The sequence below is a fragment of the Mustela putorius genome, unplaced genomic scaffold (assembly GCF_011764305.1).
Source record: "Mustela putorius furo isolate JIRA1106 unplaced genomic scaffold, ASM1176430v1.1 tig00000095_pilon_pilon_pilon, whole genome shotgun sequence".
NCBI lineage: Eukaryota > Metazoa > Chordata > Mammalia > Carnivora > Mustelidae > Mustela > Mustela putorius.
The window spans coordinates 38286287-38306127 of NW_025421280.1; the positions used below are offsets into that span (position 1 = coordinate 38286287).

The 19841-nt window shown below is 60.3% G+C and overlaps 2 protein-coding genes across 8 annotated transcripts in view; one reads left to right on the plus strand and one right to left on the minus strand.

Moving 5' to 3' along the window:
• Positions 1-88: 88 nt before the first annotated feature.
• Positions 89-11922, plus strand: PLIN4 (perilipin 4). 5 transcript variants are annotated; one of them, XM_045086241.1, is made up of 10 exons: positions 89-196; positions 288-358; positions 866-1001; positions 1851-1909; positions 3109-4002; positions 4827-6153; positions 6451-7428; positions 7541-7728; positions 9539-9625; positions 9700-11922. In XM_045086241.1, the coding sequence occupies exons 2-10, from the start codon at positions 308-310 to the stop codon at positions 10030-10032; spliced, it is 4053 nt and encodes a 1350-aa protein (XP_044942176.1). In that variant the 5' UTR covers positions 89-196; positions 288-307; the 3' UTR covers positions 10033-11922. The 5 variants fall into 5 exon arrangements, with proteins under 5 accessions (XP_044942176.1, XP_044942187.1, XP_044942193.1 ...); XM_045086252.1 differs by having other exon boundaries at positions 4827-5460; positions 6154-7428; XM_045086258.1 differs by having other exon boundaries at positions 3109-4299; positions 4827-7428.
• Positions 11909-19841, minus strand: part of HDGFL2 (HDGF like 2) — a 28772-nt gene continuing 20839 nt past the window's right edge. For 2 of the 3 annotated variants that reach the window (XM_045086313.1, XM_045086324.1), the window contains exons 5-16: positions 18232-18348; positions 18060-18131; positions 17269-17437; positions 17089-17164; positions 16692-17001; positions 15459-15556; positions 14501-14574; positions 14256-14326; positions 13797-13898; positions 13333-13546; positions 12599-12731; positions 11909-12205 (exon numbers count right to left, since the gene is read on the minus strand). In XM_045086313.1, the coding sequence (XP_044942248.1) occupies positions 12106-12205; positions 12599-12731; positions 13333-13546; positions 13797-13898; positions 14256-14326; positions 14501-14574; positions 15459-15556; positions 16692-17001; positions 17089-17164; positions 17269-17437; positions 18060-18131; positions 18232-18348 (1536 nt within the window). In that variant the 3' untranslated portion in view covers positions 11909-12105. Of the gene's footprint in view, positions 12209-12598; positions 12732-13332; positions 13547-13796; positions 13899-14255; positions 14327-14500; positions 14575-15458; positions 15557-16691; positions 17002-17088; positions 17165-17268; positions 17438-18059; positions 18132-18231; positions 18349-19841 lie in introns of all 3 variants that reach the window. The other variant, XM_045086318.1, reaches the window with a different exon arrangement.

The following is a 19841-nucleotide window of genomic DNA, read 5'->3' on the forward strand; positions in this document are numbered from 1 at the left end:
GGAAAGGTGCTGGGCCCACGGCCCACGCTGGGCAGGGCAGGCTGCACGTGACTGCCCAGGGCCCTCCCCCAGCTGGCTGCCTGCCTCTGCGGGCCGGGCCATGCCTGCCCCAGACCCTATAAGGCCTGGTAGCCGAGAGCAGAGCCGGCTGCCAGCCGCGCCTCCTGTGGCTCCGAGGGGACCTCACTCACTCCAGGTGAGCAATGCCAGGGTGGGGCCTGAGCTGGGGGTGTGGTCGGGGGCTGCCTGGGGGCCCCTCTTCACACACCCTCTCTGCCCCCTTCCAGCTGCTTAGGGTATCATCACCATGTCTGCCCCCGACAAAGGAGGCCGGGATCCTCCCAAACCCAAGGGCAAGGTAAGGGGAGGCATGGGAGGGGGAGATCCCTGCCAGGGCCCGGGACCCCCCCCCAGAGCCTTGAGAAGGTGACCTCCGCGTACTGGGGTCCAGAGGGGCTTCCCAGGTGGGGCGGCAAGGCTCCGAGAGCCGTGGAACCCACGCTTCTCTGCTGTCCCAAGCTGGAGGGCGAGGGCAGGAGTAGGGGACACGAGCAACCCTCAGCTCCTTCTTCACTGTGTGACCTCGAGCCAGCCAGAGCCCCTCTCTGGGCCTGTTTCCCCATCTGTGAAATGGGGGCCATGAAAGGAAAAGGTCTTTGGAGACCCAGAGGATGACCTCTCCTCTGTAAGGGAGGCAGGCTGACCCTGCCCATTCACCAGACAAGGAAACTGAGCCTCAGAGAGGCTAAGACTCCTTCCTGGGGCCACCCAGGAGCAAGAGTGAGGTGACCCAGGAACCCCAGGCTGTCTGATGCTTTCCCTGCCCTGCCCCTAAGGCCTGGCCCTGTCCTTTTGCCCCATATAGACCCTGGGGAGCTTCTTCGGGTCTCTGCCTGGCTTCAGTTCTGCACGGAACCTGATGGCCGGTGCCCACAGTTCAGCGAAAGAGGCCCGGCCCGTCGCGGACCCCACAGGTGCCTCTGCCCAGCCCCAGACTGAGGGTGAGTGGACGGCTCCATGGAGGCAGGGGCTCTGGGGGTGCGCCCCAGGAAGAAACCCCCTAACGGGGATCTTGGCTATTTGGGGGGTAGTTTGCATGTGTCAGCATCATCTCAATAGACATGCCAAGCCGGCATGCTCATTTAGCACCAGACGGGGAAACTGAGGCATCAAGACGGCAGGTGAGTGGCCCACAGTAGCAGGGGAACACAGCCTGTCTCCCTGCGATGTCCCATACTTTCTTGGCCCCCCACCTGCCTCCCACCCCATTTCTGATGCACCATGGACCAGACACTGGGTGTTCCCCAGGTCTGAGCTCACTGAAGATTTCCCCTCCCCGTTCCCAGAAAGGGCACTGGCTTCCAGGGGGTCCCACAGCCTGGGGGGGCCCTCCACCGTTTGGGCAGCCTCAGGGCACGCAGAGGGGCTGATGCAGGGGAGCCTGGGGTTGGGGCGGCTGCCTGGACCGGGCCTCACTCTGGGCCAGAGCCCCGAGCAGCTGACTTCTGCTCCACATGCCCGGGCCCAGTGGGCAGCTGCCAGCTGCGGCAGGGTTGGGGGGCGGGGCCCTGAATCCTCTTCCTGAGGTCCCCCTCTGGGGAGTGTCTAGGCAGGGAAAACTCCAGAGAGGAGCCCGAGACCCCGGAGGTCAGGGGAACCTCTGGCAGGACCAGTGACGGCACCAGACCAGTGGCCACGGATGTCATCTCTTGCTGTCCCTGGCAGGGCAGCTGGGACATTCCTGACCTTTCAGGCTGTGCCCACCAATTACGCAATGGGCACTGGGGTGGCTGATGCCAGCCCACGTCCCTCGCCCTTCCTGGTCGCCTGACCAGCTCCTGTCCTCCCAGCAGCCACCAACCTGGACCCGATGGAGCGCGGGGAGAAGCTGCCGCCGCCTCCGGATAAGGTGAGAGGTGCTGGCAGGGCCTGATGGCTTCCGCCTCCTTCTGGGGCCCCTCCCAGGCTGTTTCGGTTCCTGCCTTCTGAGGGGCTGTCGTAGGCCAAGCCGTGGGCAGACCCTTGTGTGTGTCCTGCTGTGGGATTCCAGGCACTGGTTCCCTTCTGAGCTTCTGTTGGCACATCGGTGACATGGGCACGGTCCTGCCCTCTTGCCAGGCATGGCAAGGCTCCACGAGATCGACAGAGAGCCCCCCTCGACCCCGTCCCAGCTCCGTCTCGCATCATGGGACTGAAAACATGGGAACTCATCACGTGTCGTGCTTTGGGCTGAGTGCTTTCCACACGCTGCTTCAGAGTTGACTGGCCCCAGGAGGAAGGGAGCCAGAGTAACCCACACGGCAGGTGAAGCACAGAGAAGGCAAGCAACCTGCCAAAGGTCACACAGCAAGGCATGGTATGGTAGTACCTGAACCTTGGGCAGGTGGAGGCTGTCCCGATGACGGGGAGGGGGTGCACTCGACGCCAGGAGCACCCTCTCCCCCGAGTCCCGGTAAGCCCAGATGTCCGCAGACACTGCCCGGTGTCCCGTGGAGGGTGGAAACACCCCAGTGCAGGAGCCCTAGGTTACAACCAGCACAGTCGTGCTTAAACTGCGTGCTGGCGCTCTGAGACCGTCACCACCCTTTGTTAGCTTAATTAACTGGTGAAATCGCCCTTTGGGAGGTCAGAAGTGATGAAAATCACTGATGGGGTCCCATGACTCAACCCCAACACTTGTCCCTGTCCTTTAGCAAGTATTACTCTTCTAAATGTTGGTTCTCCTCTCTCACTTGAAAATGTTCCGTTTAATGAGCGACTTGGTCTCCAGACTCATGGGGAAACCAGGCTTGAAATCTGCCAAAAGTAGAGTAGGCAGGGTGAACACACGATGTCATTCGGTGAGTGGCACCGAGCCCAAGTTCAGGGGACTCTGGCAAGGGCTCCAGAGCTGTAGGGACCTGCCGTCAACGATGGGGATGGTCTGGCACTGGGACAGGGCTGGTAGAGGCTGGATACCAGCACGAGAGTATGTCAGGGCGGGAGGTGAGCTGCAGGCTTTCTGGGGGACAGTCCCCCTCCTGAGGCACACAGAGGATCAGCTTGGCTGAAATCTGGGGTGTAGTGTCTCCAGCTCTCCTTCTGACCACATGTGTCCTTTCTTATCAGATGATCTCTGGGGCAAAGGACCTGGTGTGCTCTAAGATGACCAAGACCAAGGGTGCCATCTCCTCCGGGATGGCCAACATGGTGGACACAGCTAAAGGTGTGGTGCAGGGAGGCCTAGATATGACCCAGTCTGCACTCATGGGCACCAAGGAGACTGTGGCCACTGGGGTCACAGGTGCAGTGGATGTAGCCAAGGGCACTGTCCAGACTGGCCTGGATACCACCAAGACCGTCCTCACGGGCACCAAGGACACCGTCTGCAGTGGTGTGACCGGTGCCGTGAATGTGGCCAAAGGAGCTGTCCAGACTGGCATGGACACCACCAAGACCGTCCTGACGGGCACCAAGGATACAGTGTCCACTGGGCTCACTGGGGCAGTCAACATGGCCAAGGGCACCGTCCAGACTGGCCTGGACACCACCAAGACTGTTGTGACAGGTACCAAGGACACCGTGTGCAGTGGGGTGACCAGTGCCATGAATGTGGCCAAAGGAGCTGTCCAAGGAAGTCTGGACACCTCAAAGACTGTCCTCACAGGCACCAAAGATGCAGTGTCCACAGGGGTCACAGGGGCAGCGAACATGGCCAAGGGCACCATTCAGACTGGGTTGGACACCACCAAGACCGTCCTCACGGGCACCAAGGATGCAGTGTCCACTGGGCTCACTGGGGCAGTCAACATGGCCAAGGGCACCATCCAGACTGGCCTGGACACCTCAAAGACTGTCCTGACTGGCACCAAAGACACCCTATCTACTGGGCTCACGGGTGCACTGGGTGTGGCCAAGGGCACTGTCCAGACTGGCCTGGACACCACCAAGACCGTCCTCACGGGCACCAAGGACACCGTGTGCAGTGGGATGACCGGTGCCATGAACGTGGCCAAAGGAGCCGTCCAAGGAGGTCTGGACACCTCAAAGACCGTCCTCACGGGCACCAAAGATGCAGTGTCCACTGGAGTGACAGGGGCAGCAAACATGGCCAAGGGAGCCCTGCAAACTGGGCTCAATACGACCCAAAACATCGTCACAGGCACCAAGGACACCGTGTGTAGTGGGGTGACTGGTGCCATGAACATGGCCAAAGGAGCTGTCCAGACTGGCATGGACACATCAAAGGCCATCCTGACTGGCACCAAAGACACTGTGTCCACAGGGCTCACAGGTGCAGTGGATGTGGCCAAGGGCACCGTCCAGACTGGTCTGAACACCACAACTGTCCTGGGCAAGGACACTGTGTGCAGTGGGGTGACTGGTGCCGTCCATGTGGCCAAAGGAGCTGTCCAGACTGGTGGACACCACCAAGACCGTCCTGACTGGAACTGTCCACCACTGGGGCCAATACCAAGGGACGGTGCAGACTGGCCCTGACAGGCACCAAGGACACTGGGATGACCGGTGCAGTGGAGGTGGACTGACCGTGCCGTGAATGTGACAGGGGGCCAAAGGAGCTGTCCAGACTGGCTTGGACACCACCAAGACCGTCCTGACTGGCACCAAGGATAGTGGCGTGACCTGTCCATGAATGTGGCCAAAGGGCTCCAGACTGGGGCAGTCACCAAGGATGCAGTGTCCACTGGGCACGGTGCCAGACTGGCCTGGACACCTCAAAGACTGGCACCAAAGACACCCTATCTGTCCTCACGGGCACCAAGGACACCGTGTGCAGTGGGATGACCGTGGTGCCATGAACGTGGCCAAAGGAGCCGTCCAAGGAGGTCCAAGGAGGTCTGGACACCTCAAAGACCGTCCTCACGGGCACCAAAGATGCAGTGTCCACTGGAGTGACAGGGGCAGCAAACATGGCCAAGGGAGCCCTGCAAACTGGGCTCAATACGACCCAAAACATCGTCACAGGCACCAAGGACACCGTGTATAGTGGGGTGACTGGTGCCATGAACATGGCCAAAGGAGCTGTCCAGACTGGCATGGACACATCAAAGACCGTCCTCACGGGCACCAAGGATGCAGTGTCCACTGGGCTCACTGGGGCAGTCAACATGGCCAAGGGCACCATCCAGACTGGCCTGGACACCTCAAAGACTGTCCTGACTGGCACCAAAGACACCCTATCTACTGGGCTCACGGGTGCACTGGGTGTGGCCAAGGGCACTGTCCAGACTGGCCTGGACACCACCAAGACCGTCCTCACGGGCACCAAGGACACCGTGTGCAGTGGGATGACCGGTGCCATGAACGTGGCCAAAGGAGCTGTCCAGACTGGTATGGACACATCTAAGGCCATCCTGACTGGCACCAAAGACACTGTGTCCACAGGGCTCACAGGTGCAGTGGATGTAGCCAAGGGCACCGTCCAGACTGGTCTGAACACCACCAAGACTGTCCTGACAGGCACCAAGGACACTGTGTGCAGTGGGGTGACCAGTGCCATGAACGTGGCCAAAGGAGCTGTCCAGACTGGCATGGACACCACCAAGACCGTCCTCACGGGCACCAAGGACACCGTGTGCAGTGGGATGACCGGTGCCATGAACGTGGCCAAAGGAGCCGTCCAAGGAGGTCTGGACACCTCAAAGACCGTCCTCACGGGCACCAAAGATGCAGTGTCCACTGGAGTGACAGGGGCAGCAAACATGGCCAAGGGAGCCCTGCAAACTGGGCTCAATACGACCCAAAACATCGTCACAGGCACCAAGGACACCGTGTGTAGTGGGGTGACTGGTGCCATGAACATGGCCAAAGGAGCTGTCCAGACTGGTATGGACACATCTAAGGCCATCCTGACTGGCACCAAAGACACTGTGTCCACAGGGCTCACAGGTGCAGTGGATGTAGCCAAGGGCACCGTCCAGACTGGTCTGAACACCACCAAGACTGTCCTGACAGGCACCAAGGACACTGTGTGCAGTGGGGTGACTGGTGCCGTGAATGTGGCCAAAGGAGCTGTCCAGACTGGCATGGACACCACCAAGACCGTCCTGACTGGCACCAAGGATACACTGTCCACTGGGCTCACTGGGGCAGTCAATATGGCCAAGGGCACCATCCAGACTGGGCTCAACACAACCCAAAACATTGTCACAGGCACCAAGGACACTGTGTGCAGTGGGGTGACCAGTGCCATGAACGTGGCCAAAGGAGCTGTCCAGACTGGCATGGACACCACCAAGACCGTCCTCACGGGCACCAAGGACACCGTGTGCAGTGGGATGACCGGTGCCATGAACGTGGCCAAAGGAGCTGTCCAGACTGGTATGGACACATCTAAGGCCATCCTGACTGGCACCAAAGACACTGTGTCCACAGGGCTCACAGGTGCAGTGGATGTAGCCAAGGGCACCGTCCAGACTGGTCTGAACACCACCAAGACTGTCCTGACAGGCACCAAGGACACTGTGTGCAGTGGGGTGACCAGTGCCATGAACGTGGCCAAAGGAGCTGTCCAGACTGGCATGGACACCACCAAGACCGTCCTCACGGGCACCAAGGACACCGTGTGCAGTGGGATGACCGGTGCCATGAACGTGGCCAAAGGAGCTGTCCAAGGAGGTCTGGACACCTCAAAGACTGTCCTCATGGGCACCAAAGATGCAGTGTCCACTGGGGTGACAGGGGCAGCGAACATGGCCAAGGGAGCCCTGCAAACTGGGCTCAATACGACCCAAAACATCGTCACAGGCAGCAAGGACACCGTGTGTAGTGGCGTGACCGGTGCCATGAATGTGGCCAAAGGAGCTGTCCAAGGAGGTCTGGGCACCTCAAAGGCCATCCTGACTGGCACCAAAGACACCCTATCTACTGGGCTCACAGGTGCACTGGGTGTGGCCAAGGGCACCGTTCAGACTGGTCTGGACACCACCAAGACCCTCCTGACGGGCACCAAGGACACCATGTGCAGTGGTGTGACTGATGCCATGAATGTGGCCAAAGGAGCTGTCCACATTGGCATGGACACATCAGAGGCCATCCTGACTGGCACCAAAGATGCAGTGTCCATTGGGCTCACCGGTGCAGGGAGTGTGGCCAAAGAGGCAGTACAAACCGTCCAGAATTGGTTACCCGGTACCCAGGACAGTGTCTGGAGTGGACTCACCAGTTACAGAGCCCCAGGCAACAGCGGGGAACAGGCCATCCTGAGACCCCAGGAGGCTCTGTCCGCAGGGTTGTCCTGCGCCCCGGACACTCTCTGTGCCAGCCTGGACCTTGCCAGGGAAGCCACTGCTGTGGCAACAGGCACCCACGGGGCCCCCCTGGGCAGGGAGAATGCAGGACACGAAGGAGCCTTGAGCTTCGCGACTCTGCGGGACGAGCTGGGGGAGCTGGGGGAGATCTTCTGCCCCATGGATGCCAAGGAGCAAGGTGAGAACAGCACGGCTGGGCCCACCTCCCAGCGGGGCTGGATTTCTGTAAAACCCAAGCCCTGGATTCTCCAGGGACCTCTCGGATTGAGGAATCCCGTCTTCTTTTCCAGCTCAGCTTGCTGCCTCTGAACCTGGGCCAAAGGTGCTCACGGCTGACCGCGGCAGCTACTTTGTGCGTCTGGGCGACCTGGCTCCTGGCTTCCGGCAGCGGGCGTTCGAGCATGCCCTGAGCCACCTGCAGCACGGCCAGTTCCAGGCCCGGGCTGCGCTGGCCCAGCTGGAGGAGTCCTTCGAGTTGGTGAGAGCCTTGCCCTCCCCACGGCCCCTTCCTCAAAATAGCTCCCCAGGCTCCCTCAGCCATGTGCAGAGACTGCAAGGATTTGCAGGGCCCTGTGGCCGGGGATCTGGCCGCACCGCTGACAGCTGCCACTCATGCTGGGGGGCAGGGGTGGTGCTGGGCTGCATGCAGATGGTGAGGGACCCCCAGCTCTGGGCCCCTGCCGGCTCCCAAGGTCACAGGTTTAAGGTGTTCGGATACATTGGCCTCACTTACATGTGCAGTGAGGAGCCCGGGCATCCTGCCTCAGTCAGGATCCCTGGGATGTGCCCTCGCCGCTGTGTGTTCAATCAGGGCCCCGGGCTCTGCTGAGCCAAGGTTTGAAGACCAACTGGTCCAATCCAGTGAGGTGTAGACAGGGATGATCAGGGCCCTGGGACACTGGGCCATCTGGGGGCATCTGTAGCTATCATGACTGCGAGCAAAGGTGCTCCTGGCTTCAAGGGGGCTGGGCCAGGGATGGTGCTCAGCCCCCACCCAGCGCTCAGGGACAGAGGACTGGCCTGACCCAACAGAGGTTTTTGTTAGAGGGTCACTGTGGCTACTGAAGGGAGAACAGGCTGGTCCCGGGAGATCAGTGAGGTTTTCACAAAAATCCTGGCAAATGACACGATGGGGCCTCAGGGCTAGTGTCAGTGACAGCGAGAGGCACCCGTGTCCCAGATGTGCCTCTAGAGCAGCGCTGCCAAGGTCTGTGGGCGGGCTAGATGTGGGGCTCAAGAAAAAGGGACCCTAAAGCACCTCAGAGATTTTTTAAAAAGTTTTTAAAAGTATCTTACTTAAGTAGCATCTACACCCAACATGGGGCTCGAACCCACAACCCCAGGATCAAGAGCCACACGCTCCACCAACTGAGCCAGCCAGGCACTCTGTGTGGGAGATTTTTAGCAGGGGACCCCAGGGGGTGCCGAGTGGGTTGGGAGTGAACAGTGAGAGTTTGGTTTTGGATATGGGAACCTGGAAGTGACTAGCGGGCCCCAGATAGGAGTCATGGCAAGGTGTGCTAGGAGGGCGACCATAAGTTAGGAGTCCACACCTGGGCCATTGACCCAATGAAGATGGGTCAACTAACTGGTGGTGGGGCTGGGGAGGCTCCTATGTGCCGGGGACCAAACAGTCAAGGAAGAAAAGCTGCCAAAAGAGCTTTATCTCCAAACGGGGGAGAGATAAACAGCAAAGAAGCAAACATCTGTGATAACTTGACAGTTAACGTGCCCCTGGGGAGTAATGAAATCTGACAAGCAGGGACTAGGGCCACTGCACTGGGTGGCTGGGGAAGGCCTTACCTGAAGGACAACCTAAAGCCGAGACTGGATGGGCACCACAGGAAAGGCCAGAGGAAGCATGCTCCAGGTTGAGCAGGCAGCATGTGCAAAAGCCCTGAGGCAACAGCATGCTAGAAGTGGTTAGAGGACAAAATGAGGCCAGCATGTCCAGAGCAGAGTGTGACAAAGTGTCAGCAGGAGACGTGGTCTGGGAAGTCCCAAGGAACATTGTAGGCCATGGTGAAGAGCTGGATTTTATCCAAAGGGCACTGGGGAGCCAGGGGAGGGTTTTGAGGTGGGAAGTGAGTTTGTTATTTGGTCTCTGACAAGCCCAAAGAGAATAGGGACTATTGCCCATTGCTGGCTCTAAACTTGTGGCTTTCCCACTATGCAATGGAAAGGTCTAGACCCAAGTCTCCAGGGCCAGCCCCAGGAATGTCCCCAGGGGAGAGTGTATCAAAGGATCCTGCTGAGAAGCCATAATTCCTCTGCTGGACTCTTTCTAGATTGAGAAGGCCAAGCAGGCTCCAGAAGGCCAGTCACGGGGGGACCAAGGTCTGAGCAGCCGAGTAGAGGAAGGTGTTCCCCAAGAGGTATGTAAGAAAGGGGCACGGCCCCCGCTCTTCTCCTTCAACCCCTGCTTACCTCACCCCTACCTCCCCCGCAGGTGCTGGACTCCAAGGCTCTGTCCAGGGCCTGCGGCCTCATCCAGCAGCTGCACGTGGCCTACAGCACCTTGGCCTCCAGCCTCCAGGGCCTCCCCTCTAAGCTCCAACAGCAGGTTGGGCAGGCGCGCCATGGCCTCTGTGAGCTCTATGGCCTCGTCTCCTCGGCCAGTTCCGTGGGAGAGCTGCCGGCAGAGCGCTTGGCCCAGAGCCGCGGGGCGGTGCGCCAAGCATGGCGGGAGCTGGAGCAGATGCTGGAGAGTGTGCAGCATGGCCCACCACTCTGCTGGCTCGTGGGGCCCTTTGCCCTGCACCCCACTGGGCAGCAGCTGTAGGTCCCTCCTGCCCACAGAGCCCTCTGTAGAGCCTCCTCCCCAGCCCCAAACCAGCTCCAACTCCCCTCAGGTCTGGACTCTGCCAGTGGGTGCCGCTTGGCACCCACGGAGGTACCGAGGTGGCCATGCCACGCACCCAGCTCTGGCCCCGCCTATGCCGTCCACCCTTTCTTCCCAAGCACCACTGGGCCTTCTCCTAGCCTAGGTGCCCAGGGCTGCGCAGACGGCTGACAGAGGGCCTTCCCCTGATGGTCTCAAGCAAGCCCTCCAATTAGGAAGAGACGTGGAAACACCCCTAGGTCTAGAAGGTTCTCCATTCAGCAGCCTCCACTAGGCGCCCCTTTATCTTCGGGGCACCCCAACCTGATCCCTTAGCTACCGGTGTAGCTGCTGCTCCTCCACCCTGGGCTCCCGGAGCCCCGTCCTCACTCCAGAAGCACACACCTGGCCCTCAGCAAACCGTGTTCCACGTACCGGAAGGTACCAGAATGCTACCGTCACCTGGCGCAGGCTCCTACCATCTCTGCTGACATCCAGTGTGGCCAAGGGGCGCTGTGAGGGTGAAGCCGCAGCAGCCGCAACAGCTGCGTGCTGGCCCGGATGGGGGACCGGACTGGGCCTCAGCTCACCCCCAGAGCTGATATTCTGTGGTCCTCAAGGCTCTGGGCTGAGGAAGAAGTGAGAGGGCTCCCCCATGGGGGATGGGGCCCTGAGGGCTATATGACAAAATGTGCTCAACACGGTCCCACGCCCACCCCGGGCTGGAGAACAGGGGCTGGGATGCATGCAGGGTCCCCTCCATCCTGGCCACACTGTCCCTAAATGCCCAGGGCAGCCACGCAAGGTGGGTGGCATGTGGGGAAGCTGAGGCTCCCCTTCACTGGGCCTCCCCCCGTCCTCCAGCTGCAGGGAACCCAGCCAAGCAAGCCCCTGCTTCCCGGAGCCTGTACCCCATCCACAACCCCTCATCGGGCTCCCGCCCTCCCTCAAGGAAGGCTTGAGGCACCCCCCTACCAGCCCCTTCTCAGAAACAATGGGGTGTTCCAAGGACGCGACGCCAGCCTTCACCAAAGGGTCCCCGTTGGCTCCCAGCCATGGTGAGACCTGTGTGACGGGTCAGGAAGCCCCTCGGGCCTGTCCCTCCTCAGTCTCTGCCCCAGGCAGAGGCGCTGGGCGCACAGCCATTCGTGCAAACCGAGCGGTCACGGGAGCTTCAACCCAGCCAGCCCACACAGAGGGTCGCCAGGCTCTGAAGTCCCACACCCACCACAGCCTTGGCTGAGATGGAGGCATCTGACCAGGGCGGGGCGGGGACACACAGTGGACGCCACTACTGATGCAGGTGCCTGGCCCGGGACTGCACACACTGCCCAAATCCCTGTGCCAGGCCTAGGAGCCTGGGGTCACTTTACAAGTAAGGAACGAGAAGCCCCGAGGGAGAGGGACACTTGTCCAAGGTCAAGGAACAAGGCCTGTCCCCCAACAGTTAACGCCCTCTGAATATCAAGGACAACGGCTAGCCCACAGCACCCCCCGAACCCTGAATGGCTTGAGCACCCCGAACGGCTGCAGCCGGGGACCCAGGTCTCACGTGCAGCCCAGCTAGGAACAGGAACGCGGAGCAAGGCCGCGTGAGAGTATCTGGGCCCTGGGCCGCCCCACACAAGAAGATCAGACCGCAGCCTCCGCCTGAGCCTCCGTTACTTCTGAAACAGCCCCCACCTCCCCTCTCCTTCACCGCCAGCCCTGCAGGCGCACACCGGGCAGGGGCAGAACCGAGTTCACATTCGCTGTGAACGGTGACTTCGTGGCTTAAACCTTCTGTCCCTGGACAGCTGCACCAACAACCCTAGAAAACCGAGCCAATAAAAATGACTTTCATTAAAAAAACCCTTTATAGTCATTTCATGTTGGTTGGAAATCACAGAAGTTAGGCAGAAAAACAACCCAGGGAACAGATACAAAGGGACAGCACGGTGCTTCCCCAACAGGTCTCTGCTCCGCGGGTGGTGGGCGGGGGCCGGGGCAGGCCTGGGGCATCTACGTGCGACGGGTAGGCCTGGCCGCCAGGGCTCAGCTGTCCTCCTCATCCAGGGACTCCGAGTCCATCCGCCCCCTCGCGCGCTCCTGCCGCTCCTTCCCAGGCACGTCCAGCTCGGGGCCCTCCCGTGCGCTGCTGGTGGGAGCACAGGTGGGCGGGGTGAGCACTCGGGCCTTCCGCTGCCAGTGGAGACCCAGCGCCCAGCAGTGCAGCCCGCATCTGGAGCCCCCCCAACGCTGCCCCAGCCGGACCCCTGCCAGACCCTGCCAGGCCCAGGCAGGCCCAGGGTCCTTAGCGCGGCGCTGCACCCGCTCCTACAGCACCAGGAGGAAGCCAGTCTCCCCGGGGCCGGGCCCAGAGCAGCTCAGAGCTGCGGAGCTCCCTGGGTGGGGCACCCAAGGGTCAGCAGCAAAGGTGGGGGTCGCAGGCCGGCGTGTGGACAAGTCCCTGCGGCCATGACCAGAACAAGCAGCCCACAGAGCAGAGGCCTGTCAGGAGGACGGCTGTCGCCCTGGCAATACTCACTCGCTGTGTAACGGCTCTTCGGAGGAGCCACAGCCCGGCCCCTCCTCGGAGTTCTGTCCTCCCTCCTGCTCCTTGTCTTCCGCGCTCTCCGCCTTCTGGGACAGGGCCTCGCCGTTCACCGGGGCTGAGAGATCTGGCGGGAGAGAGGCTCCTGGGATCCTGTAGCCCCGCCTGCTGATTTGGGGCCAGGAGCCCTAAAGGAGCCGCCACCTGCCTCAAGGGCTCTGGTCCTCTGCACCCCCATCCCCCCAACCCTGCCTCCCAGTCAGCCAGGCACACAAAAGCCTCAAGAGGGAGGAGCCAGTTAACGAGTGGCCATTCGTAAGGGGGAGAAGCCTGCGTGACAGAAATACGGCGGTGTCCCCTGCAGGCCGTCCCCGCGGCTGCTGAGGCTTCAGCGGAGCACCTCTCAGCAGCTCCATGGGATCACATGACCCGAGGAGGAAGGACCACCCTCCCGTTAGACAGGGACCAGGGCCACTGACCCTGTGGGAAACACCCGTGTTCTCCAACCCCACGCCTGTCCCAGCAGCGCTCCCGCACGAGGCCCGCACACACGTACACGGCCTCCCATGCCGTCGGGCTCTGAGCGTCTATGAGCGGCTCAGATACGTGCACGCACCAGGCCCCGGCCACCTTAAGGACACAGCCAGGCATGCAGAAACAAGCCACTTTGGCCGTGGGGGTTGGTGCCAAGTGGCGCCTGAGGCCCAGGGAGGTCCCACCCTGCTCACCAGCGCTCGCCTCGACCTCCGCCCTCTCCGTGGAAGCCTCCTCTCCGGCCGGCACCTCCTCGGCCTTCTCCACCTCGGCCCTCTCCTTCTCCAGCCCGGCTCTGGTCGCCTTCTGGATGGCCTCAATCTTTGGTCCCAGGACCCGAGACTTGAGCCGGGTGTAGACCTCTGCGGCCTTCTCCATCACCTCCTTGTTAGCCTTGTAACGGCGGATCTGGCCCGCAAGAGGCCTGGCTCAGGAGATGCAGCTGGTCTCACCCCCCGCCACAGACCCGCCCCCAGTGCAGCCGCCCTGGCAGCACCTTCCCAAGAGCACGGTGCAGCGAACACCGGCACTCTGGCCAGCCAGCACACTGGCGTCCTCCTGGACCGAGGGCTCCGCGGCTGGGAACCCAGGCTCGCCAGGCAGACAGAACCCTGCCTCGCCTGCCACCTGCCCCTTCTACTGCTGGGATCCCACGTACCTTCTTCAATGTGGCCACCACATCTGTGTTCTTCTGGAGGATCTGTGAGGTCACCTGCAGGGTCCCTAGCTCCTCTAACGCATTCAGACACCTTTTCACGTCCTGCAGGGTGGGGAGGGGAGTAAGGAGGGACAGCATCTAGCTGAAGGGACCCTGGGGGCCCCATGGGGCAACCTGGGCGGAGGGCGGAGTATCAAGGGAACCCCAGGACTTGGTCGGGACACAGCACTTGCAGGGCTGCTTGGCACCACCTGGTGGTCATGCCAAGCAGTGCACCCGAGGTGGCCAACCCCGGGCCCTCTGAGGCCGACACCCAGGAGAACAATGACCCTGGATTTGCCTCAGTTTCCTGAGACTTCTGAGGGAGCTCCAGACAGGAGGGACGGGGTGAGGAGGGGGGCTGCTTGGCTCAGAGGAAGTGGCTGCGATGTGGCCTCAGTGCTGCAACGAGGGCCTCACCGGATTGTCAACTTTCAGGGCGAACTTGATCTCACTGTGCAGCTTCTGCAGCTTCTCCTCCACGGAAGGTTCTGGGACCAGGAGAGAATGCAGCACCTGGGCCTGAGCAGCGCCGAAAGGGCCGCCTGGCCTGACCCCCTACACCTGACTGAGTCCCTCGACCCCTTTGTCAGAGCTGGCCGGGGACCTGCCCCAGCACCGCGCTGCTTGTTGGCTTAGCCTCCCGCCAGCGGCCTGCCCCTCACCTTTCTTCTTCTCCACCTTCCGGTCAGGCGGGAACCCTTCTGACCGCTTCCGGGTTCGCTCCACCTTCGCAGGCCTGTGGAGTCACACCCCTTAGTCCTGCCCTGGACTGCCAACCAGCCACCCGACCCCAGCCACTGCTGTCTCCTGACTGTGCGGTGGGGAACCCGAAGCCACTGGGAAGGAGACCCTCAGGGGGCCCTGGAAGCTGGAGGGAGAGGAGGTAAGGCCTGTCGTGATCGGGTCTAGGCAGTCACCTGAAGTGACCAGGGATGGCGGCCAGGGATTCCTCTGCTTCTTGCCGGCAAACAGTATCAAGTCTCGGAATTATCATCACTATGAACATACCACCGAGAATAAACGGGGACTTAACAGAAACCCGAGTGAACAAATTACGGGAAGGTGCCCCATCCGACACCTGTTGAGGACCGCAGGCCCGGTTCCACAGCGTGGACACGACACTCTGCTTGGCAGAAGCTGCCAAATTCCCACGGGCAGGTTCCCTCACTGATACGGGAATCTCACTCGGCCAGCAGCGGGAAGAGGGGCTGCGTCCCCCGCCTTGGCGGGCCTCGGAGGAGTCTCAGAACCACAGGTCTCGGGGAGGATCCCTCCCCTCAGCACTGCTGACATCAGGTGGCTCCCTCTCTGGCGGGTACCCTGGCGCCCCCTCGATGCCAGAGCACCCCCCGTGTGACGACCACAGATACGGCGTGGTGCCGCTTGGGGCAGGATCACGGTCCTGGAGCAATGGCTCCTATGTGAGCTGATGGAGCCCCAAGAAGGGGACACTCGGATCAGATCTATCTCCAAGGCTGAATTCGGAAATCGGAATCGGAAACCCTGCTCCCGTGGGGGTGAGGGGTAATGGGTCCCCAGGAGGCTGAGAACTGCAGGGACTAGCACGGGGCAGGTAGGCCCCCAGGGAGCTGTGGGAGGAGAGGCGAAACGAGTGCTGACCTGGCTCGGGGCCTCTCCTCGGGGCGCCCTCTCTTCTCCTTCTGGCTGGGTCTCCTCGTGGGCTCTGTGCTTTGTGACTGTCTTGCTGCCTTCTTTGCCTACAGTGGCCAGAGGGAGGGCTGGAGTGGCAGGCAGTAGGGGCTCTCCGCCTTAGAGACAGTCTGACACTTCCCGCCACCACCTCTGCACTGCTGGGAACTGGTGCAACAGGCAGGAGGGGACAGGAAGAAGGACTCTGGTGTCCAGTCCGTTCCCCAGGCAACGGCTTCTCAGACCCTAAAAGGACCACTCCCTCGATGGGTGGGGCAGCCCCACTGCACACACTTCTCCTGTGGCAGGGGTCTTGGTCCCCGTTTTGTGATCAAAGAGAGACAGGGAGAGAACAGACTACTGCCCTGCTTCCCCGTCCTCCCAGCACACAGGGCACCATCTAGGAGTCGACAGGCCTGGAAAGTCAGGCTCAGATTCAGGCAGGCTGCAAGGACCAGAGAGCAGGAAGCAGACAGGCCTGTGGGACTGCAGGGCACCTGATGGCCACCACCAAGTCATCAGAGACCTCCTACCTGCTTGTCGCTCACTCAGATTCCCTCCTTCCCTCCCCGCAGCAGCCAGAGCACCTGTGAGCACCTGAGTCAACTCCCGCTCCTCTGCCCATTGCCCTCTAGGGCTACCACTCACTGAGGTAAAAGCCCAAGTCCTCACCCCGATTCCCAAGGCCCCCACACAATCTGCCCTGCCCCCTCCTCACCCTCCCCTCCTCCCTCTTTCTTCCTCACCCACTCTGCTCCAGCCACACAAGCCTCCTGGCTAGTCCCCAAACACATCAGGCCTGGTGCTGCCACAGGACATTTGCAGAGACTGTGCCTTCTGCCTAGAAAGCTATTCCCCCCGAGTATCTTCCTACACCACCTCTCATTTCATTCCAATCCTTATTTAATAGCACCTTCTCAACTAAAGCCTTTAGGATTTACCCTACCTAAAACAGAAAACCTCACCCGACAGCTCCTGCCCTCCGACCCTGCATTCTTGTCCTTAGCAATGAACACTTTGGAACATCTCAGGTTGTTTCCCACACCCTGGGCCACAGCACAGCACTCAGCATGCAGTTGGTGCTCATTGAATATGTGGAGTCAGGAACGGACTTGCTGGAAGGGGCGGGCGCGAGGAAGAAGCCCCTCGGTCACCATATCCTCCCCCAGAGCCCAGGACACACCACACCCCGATGGTACGCACCTCTCTCTGCAGCTCAGCCTCGGGCCCCGAGTCGGAGGAGGACTGTGGTCCCCGTCCCCGGCCCTTGCGGCCACGCTTCCTGACGGGCTCATCCTCGTCCCCAAGCTCATCCCCGCTGCTGCCCCCGCTGCTCCCAGGCGGGGCCTCCCCGCGCTCGCGCTCGCGTCTCCGCTCCTTCTCCTCCTTCTCCTGCTCGCGGAGGCGCCGCAGCTCCTCCTCCTGCTCCCGGCGCCGCCTGGCCTCCAGCTCCCGCCGCCGCTCCTCATCCCGGCGCTTCCACTCGCTGATGCGGTCCACCTCGTCACTGTCACTGGGGGTGCAGGCTGGTCAGAGGGCTGCGGGGCCAGGCCCAGCCACGCAACCCTGGCCCATGACCCGCTGGTCACTGCTCACCCACCTGTCACTGCTCGAGCTCGTCGGGGGCCGCTCGGGCTTCGGTTTCCGCCCGCGGGGCTTTGGTGGAGGCTTTTCCACTGTAGGAGAGGAAGGGGTGGCCCGGTCTACACGGGCACTCTCCCACAGGGCAGGCCCCCACCGCCGGCAGCCAAAGGTGAGGGGCACACCGCTGGGACCATACCTGGCTTCCTGCCCCGAGGAGGTTTCTTTACAGACACGTCCGAGTCGGAAGAGGAGGAAGAGGAGGAGGAGGAGGAGGAGGACGGCACTGACCTGGCCACAGCCACTGGCTCACCCTTGGCCCCGTCGGATTCTGGTTTGGAGTCGGAATCGGAGGCTGAAGGTGCCTTCTGAGAGAGGCGGGCACAGAGGTGAGAAGAACGCAGGCCAAGGAGAGTGCCCCTTTGCAGCCCCCAACCCACAAACAGCCTCCATGTAGAAACCCTTCATGTTGGTCAGGAATCACAGGCGGCCCCCGATGTGCCTGCAGCCACCTGACGGTCCGGCTCAGTGATGGCATGTGACATCCCCAGGCCTCATCTCCTCCTTGGTGAAGCGGGGGAGGCAGAGGAGGGCTACTCTTTTTTCCAGTAGTTAGAGCTCTTTCGACTACAAACTACGGCCTATAGCACTTCACTCCCTTCCAAGGCCAGCGTTCTAGCAACCCGTTTCCCAAACTGGCCTTTACACTCCTCTCAAGAGCGATGGTGTCTCCGCGGTCTCAGCTCCAGGGAAGTGCTCTGCACACACCAAGCTCAGAAACTATGAGCTGAAGCCATCCGTGGAAGCAGAGGTAAAGGTGGAAGATGGCGGGCCCAGGGGCTCCCTGTAGCCTATGACCTACCCTCCTCCAAAAAGGACTGACTCTCACACTGCCTGGTGACCGTGGAGAGCATCTCTCAGGGTTTCCCACAGGCAGTCAGGTGGGAACAAAATCACAAACAACAAAATGACGAAACGAGCAACCTCTACCTTTTTCTTCCGTCCTGCAAGGGGGCCCCGCCGAGGCGCCCGGACCACAGCTTTCTTCTCGGGGGTGAAGTCCTGAACAGAGAGAAGGGGGCTGAGTGTGGGCCCCCTGGCTGACTGCTGCTTGGCTCCCATGCGGGTGTCCACCCTCCCACAGAGCCAGCCACACACTCACCTGGTCACTGGTCTTTTCTGACTCAGATGAGCTTTCTGAGTTCTCCTCCTCTGATGGGGACACACTGGCTTGATCCAGGTCGCTGGAGGCCTTTCGAGTTCGTTTTGACACGGACATCTAGCAAGGGAGCAGCCCAAACAGAGCCACAGTCAGAAAGCCTATGTGCTTGGCAGAGCTGCCTCCCACTTGGCCATTCATACTCTGAAGAGCTGATGTTCTGGAACTTTTGGAAGGCAGCAGGGACCCTTTTGAGGATCTGGTTAAAAACCATGGATCTTGGGCACCTGGGTGGCTCAGCTGGTTAAACAACTGCCTTCAGCTCAGGTCAGGATCCCAGAGTTCTGGGATCGAGTCCCACATCGGGCTCGCAGCTCCATGGGGAGTCTGCTTCTCTCTCTGACCTTCCCCTTTCTTATGTGCTCTCTCTCAAATAAATAAATAAAATCTTTAAATAAATAAATAAATTAAAAACATGGATCTTGAGGGCGCCTGGGTGGCTCAGTGGGTTAAAGCCTGAGCCTTTGGCTCAGGTCATGGTCTCAGGGTCCTGGGATCGAGTCCCACATCGGGCTCTCTGCTCAGCAGGGAGCCTGCTTCCCTCTCTCTCTCTCTGCCTGCCTCTCCATCTACTTGTGATCTCTGTCAAATACATAAATAAAATCTTTAAAAAAAAAAAAAAAAAAACCATGGATCTTGAACCATGAGGACACTGCACTCAGTAAGAGAATCCAGACCCAGAAGCACCCATCCCGCACGATCCCACTTCCAGGAGGTCCCCAGAGGAGTCCCATCCACACAGAGAGGAGAGGGTAGGGGCTGGGGCAGGGGATGGGGAGTCTGTGCTTCATGGGGACAAAGTCTCTGTGTGGGGAGAAGGAAAGTTCTGGAGACGGAAGGTGGGGGTGGCTGGAGGACAGTGTGAGTGGGCTTCATGACACTGAGCTGTGCGGTTAAAACAGCAAATTTTACATGTACCTTAGCACAATTTAGAAAAATCAAACCAAGTGTGCTTTCCCCAGAAAAACATACATGTGCATTCTGGAACTAGAGAGTGGTTAAGGCTGCACAAAGCCTGCACATTCCTGCTGGGAATGAACCCCATGCCGCTAAGCGGTGCGTTGTAGAATGGCTACTTTTTACTGTGAATTTCACCTCAGTAAAAAAATAAAAATATACAGAAGCACACGTGCACGCATACAGCCTGAATTCAGAGTCGGGGTTCCCGCATTCCCTGACATCCACTAAGAGAAGCCAACGGAAGAATTTTTAAAGAAAATTTAAAGAAAGAACCGAGCTTTAAAGACCGATCTCAACGAGGGACAACCGGGGTCTTTCTAGCCAGCGACTGTGGAGTTACATCACACCTCCCCTCTGCTTTGTCACACCTAAGAAATGCATTGGTTCTCATAACAACAGTCACCTAAGCATGTCCCCTGCTCCATACCCTGTCCCTCTAAAATTCCTGCAGTGAAGCCCTGACCCTCAGGGCCTCAGAAGGAAACAGGATTTGGGGACAGGGATCTTTAAGAATGTCATTAAGTTAAAACGATGTCACTGGGGGGCCCTAATCCAGTATGGCCCGTGTCCTAAGAGGAGGAGGTCAGGACACG

Coding starts and splice junctions, on each gene's coding strand:
- PLIN4 (XM_045086258.1), top strand. CDS start 308: ATGTCTGCCCCCGACAAAGGAGGCCGGGATCCTCCCAAACCCAAGGGC. Junction 1,002..1,850: donor TGCCCAGCCCCAGACTGAGG/GTGAGTGGACGG, acceptor CTGTCCTCCCAG/CAGCCACCAACCTGGACCCG. Junction 7,729..9,538: donor TGGAGGAGTCCTTCGAGTTG/GTGAGAGCCTTG, acceptor GACTCTTTCTAG/ATTGAGAAGGCCAAGCAGGC.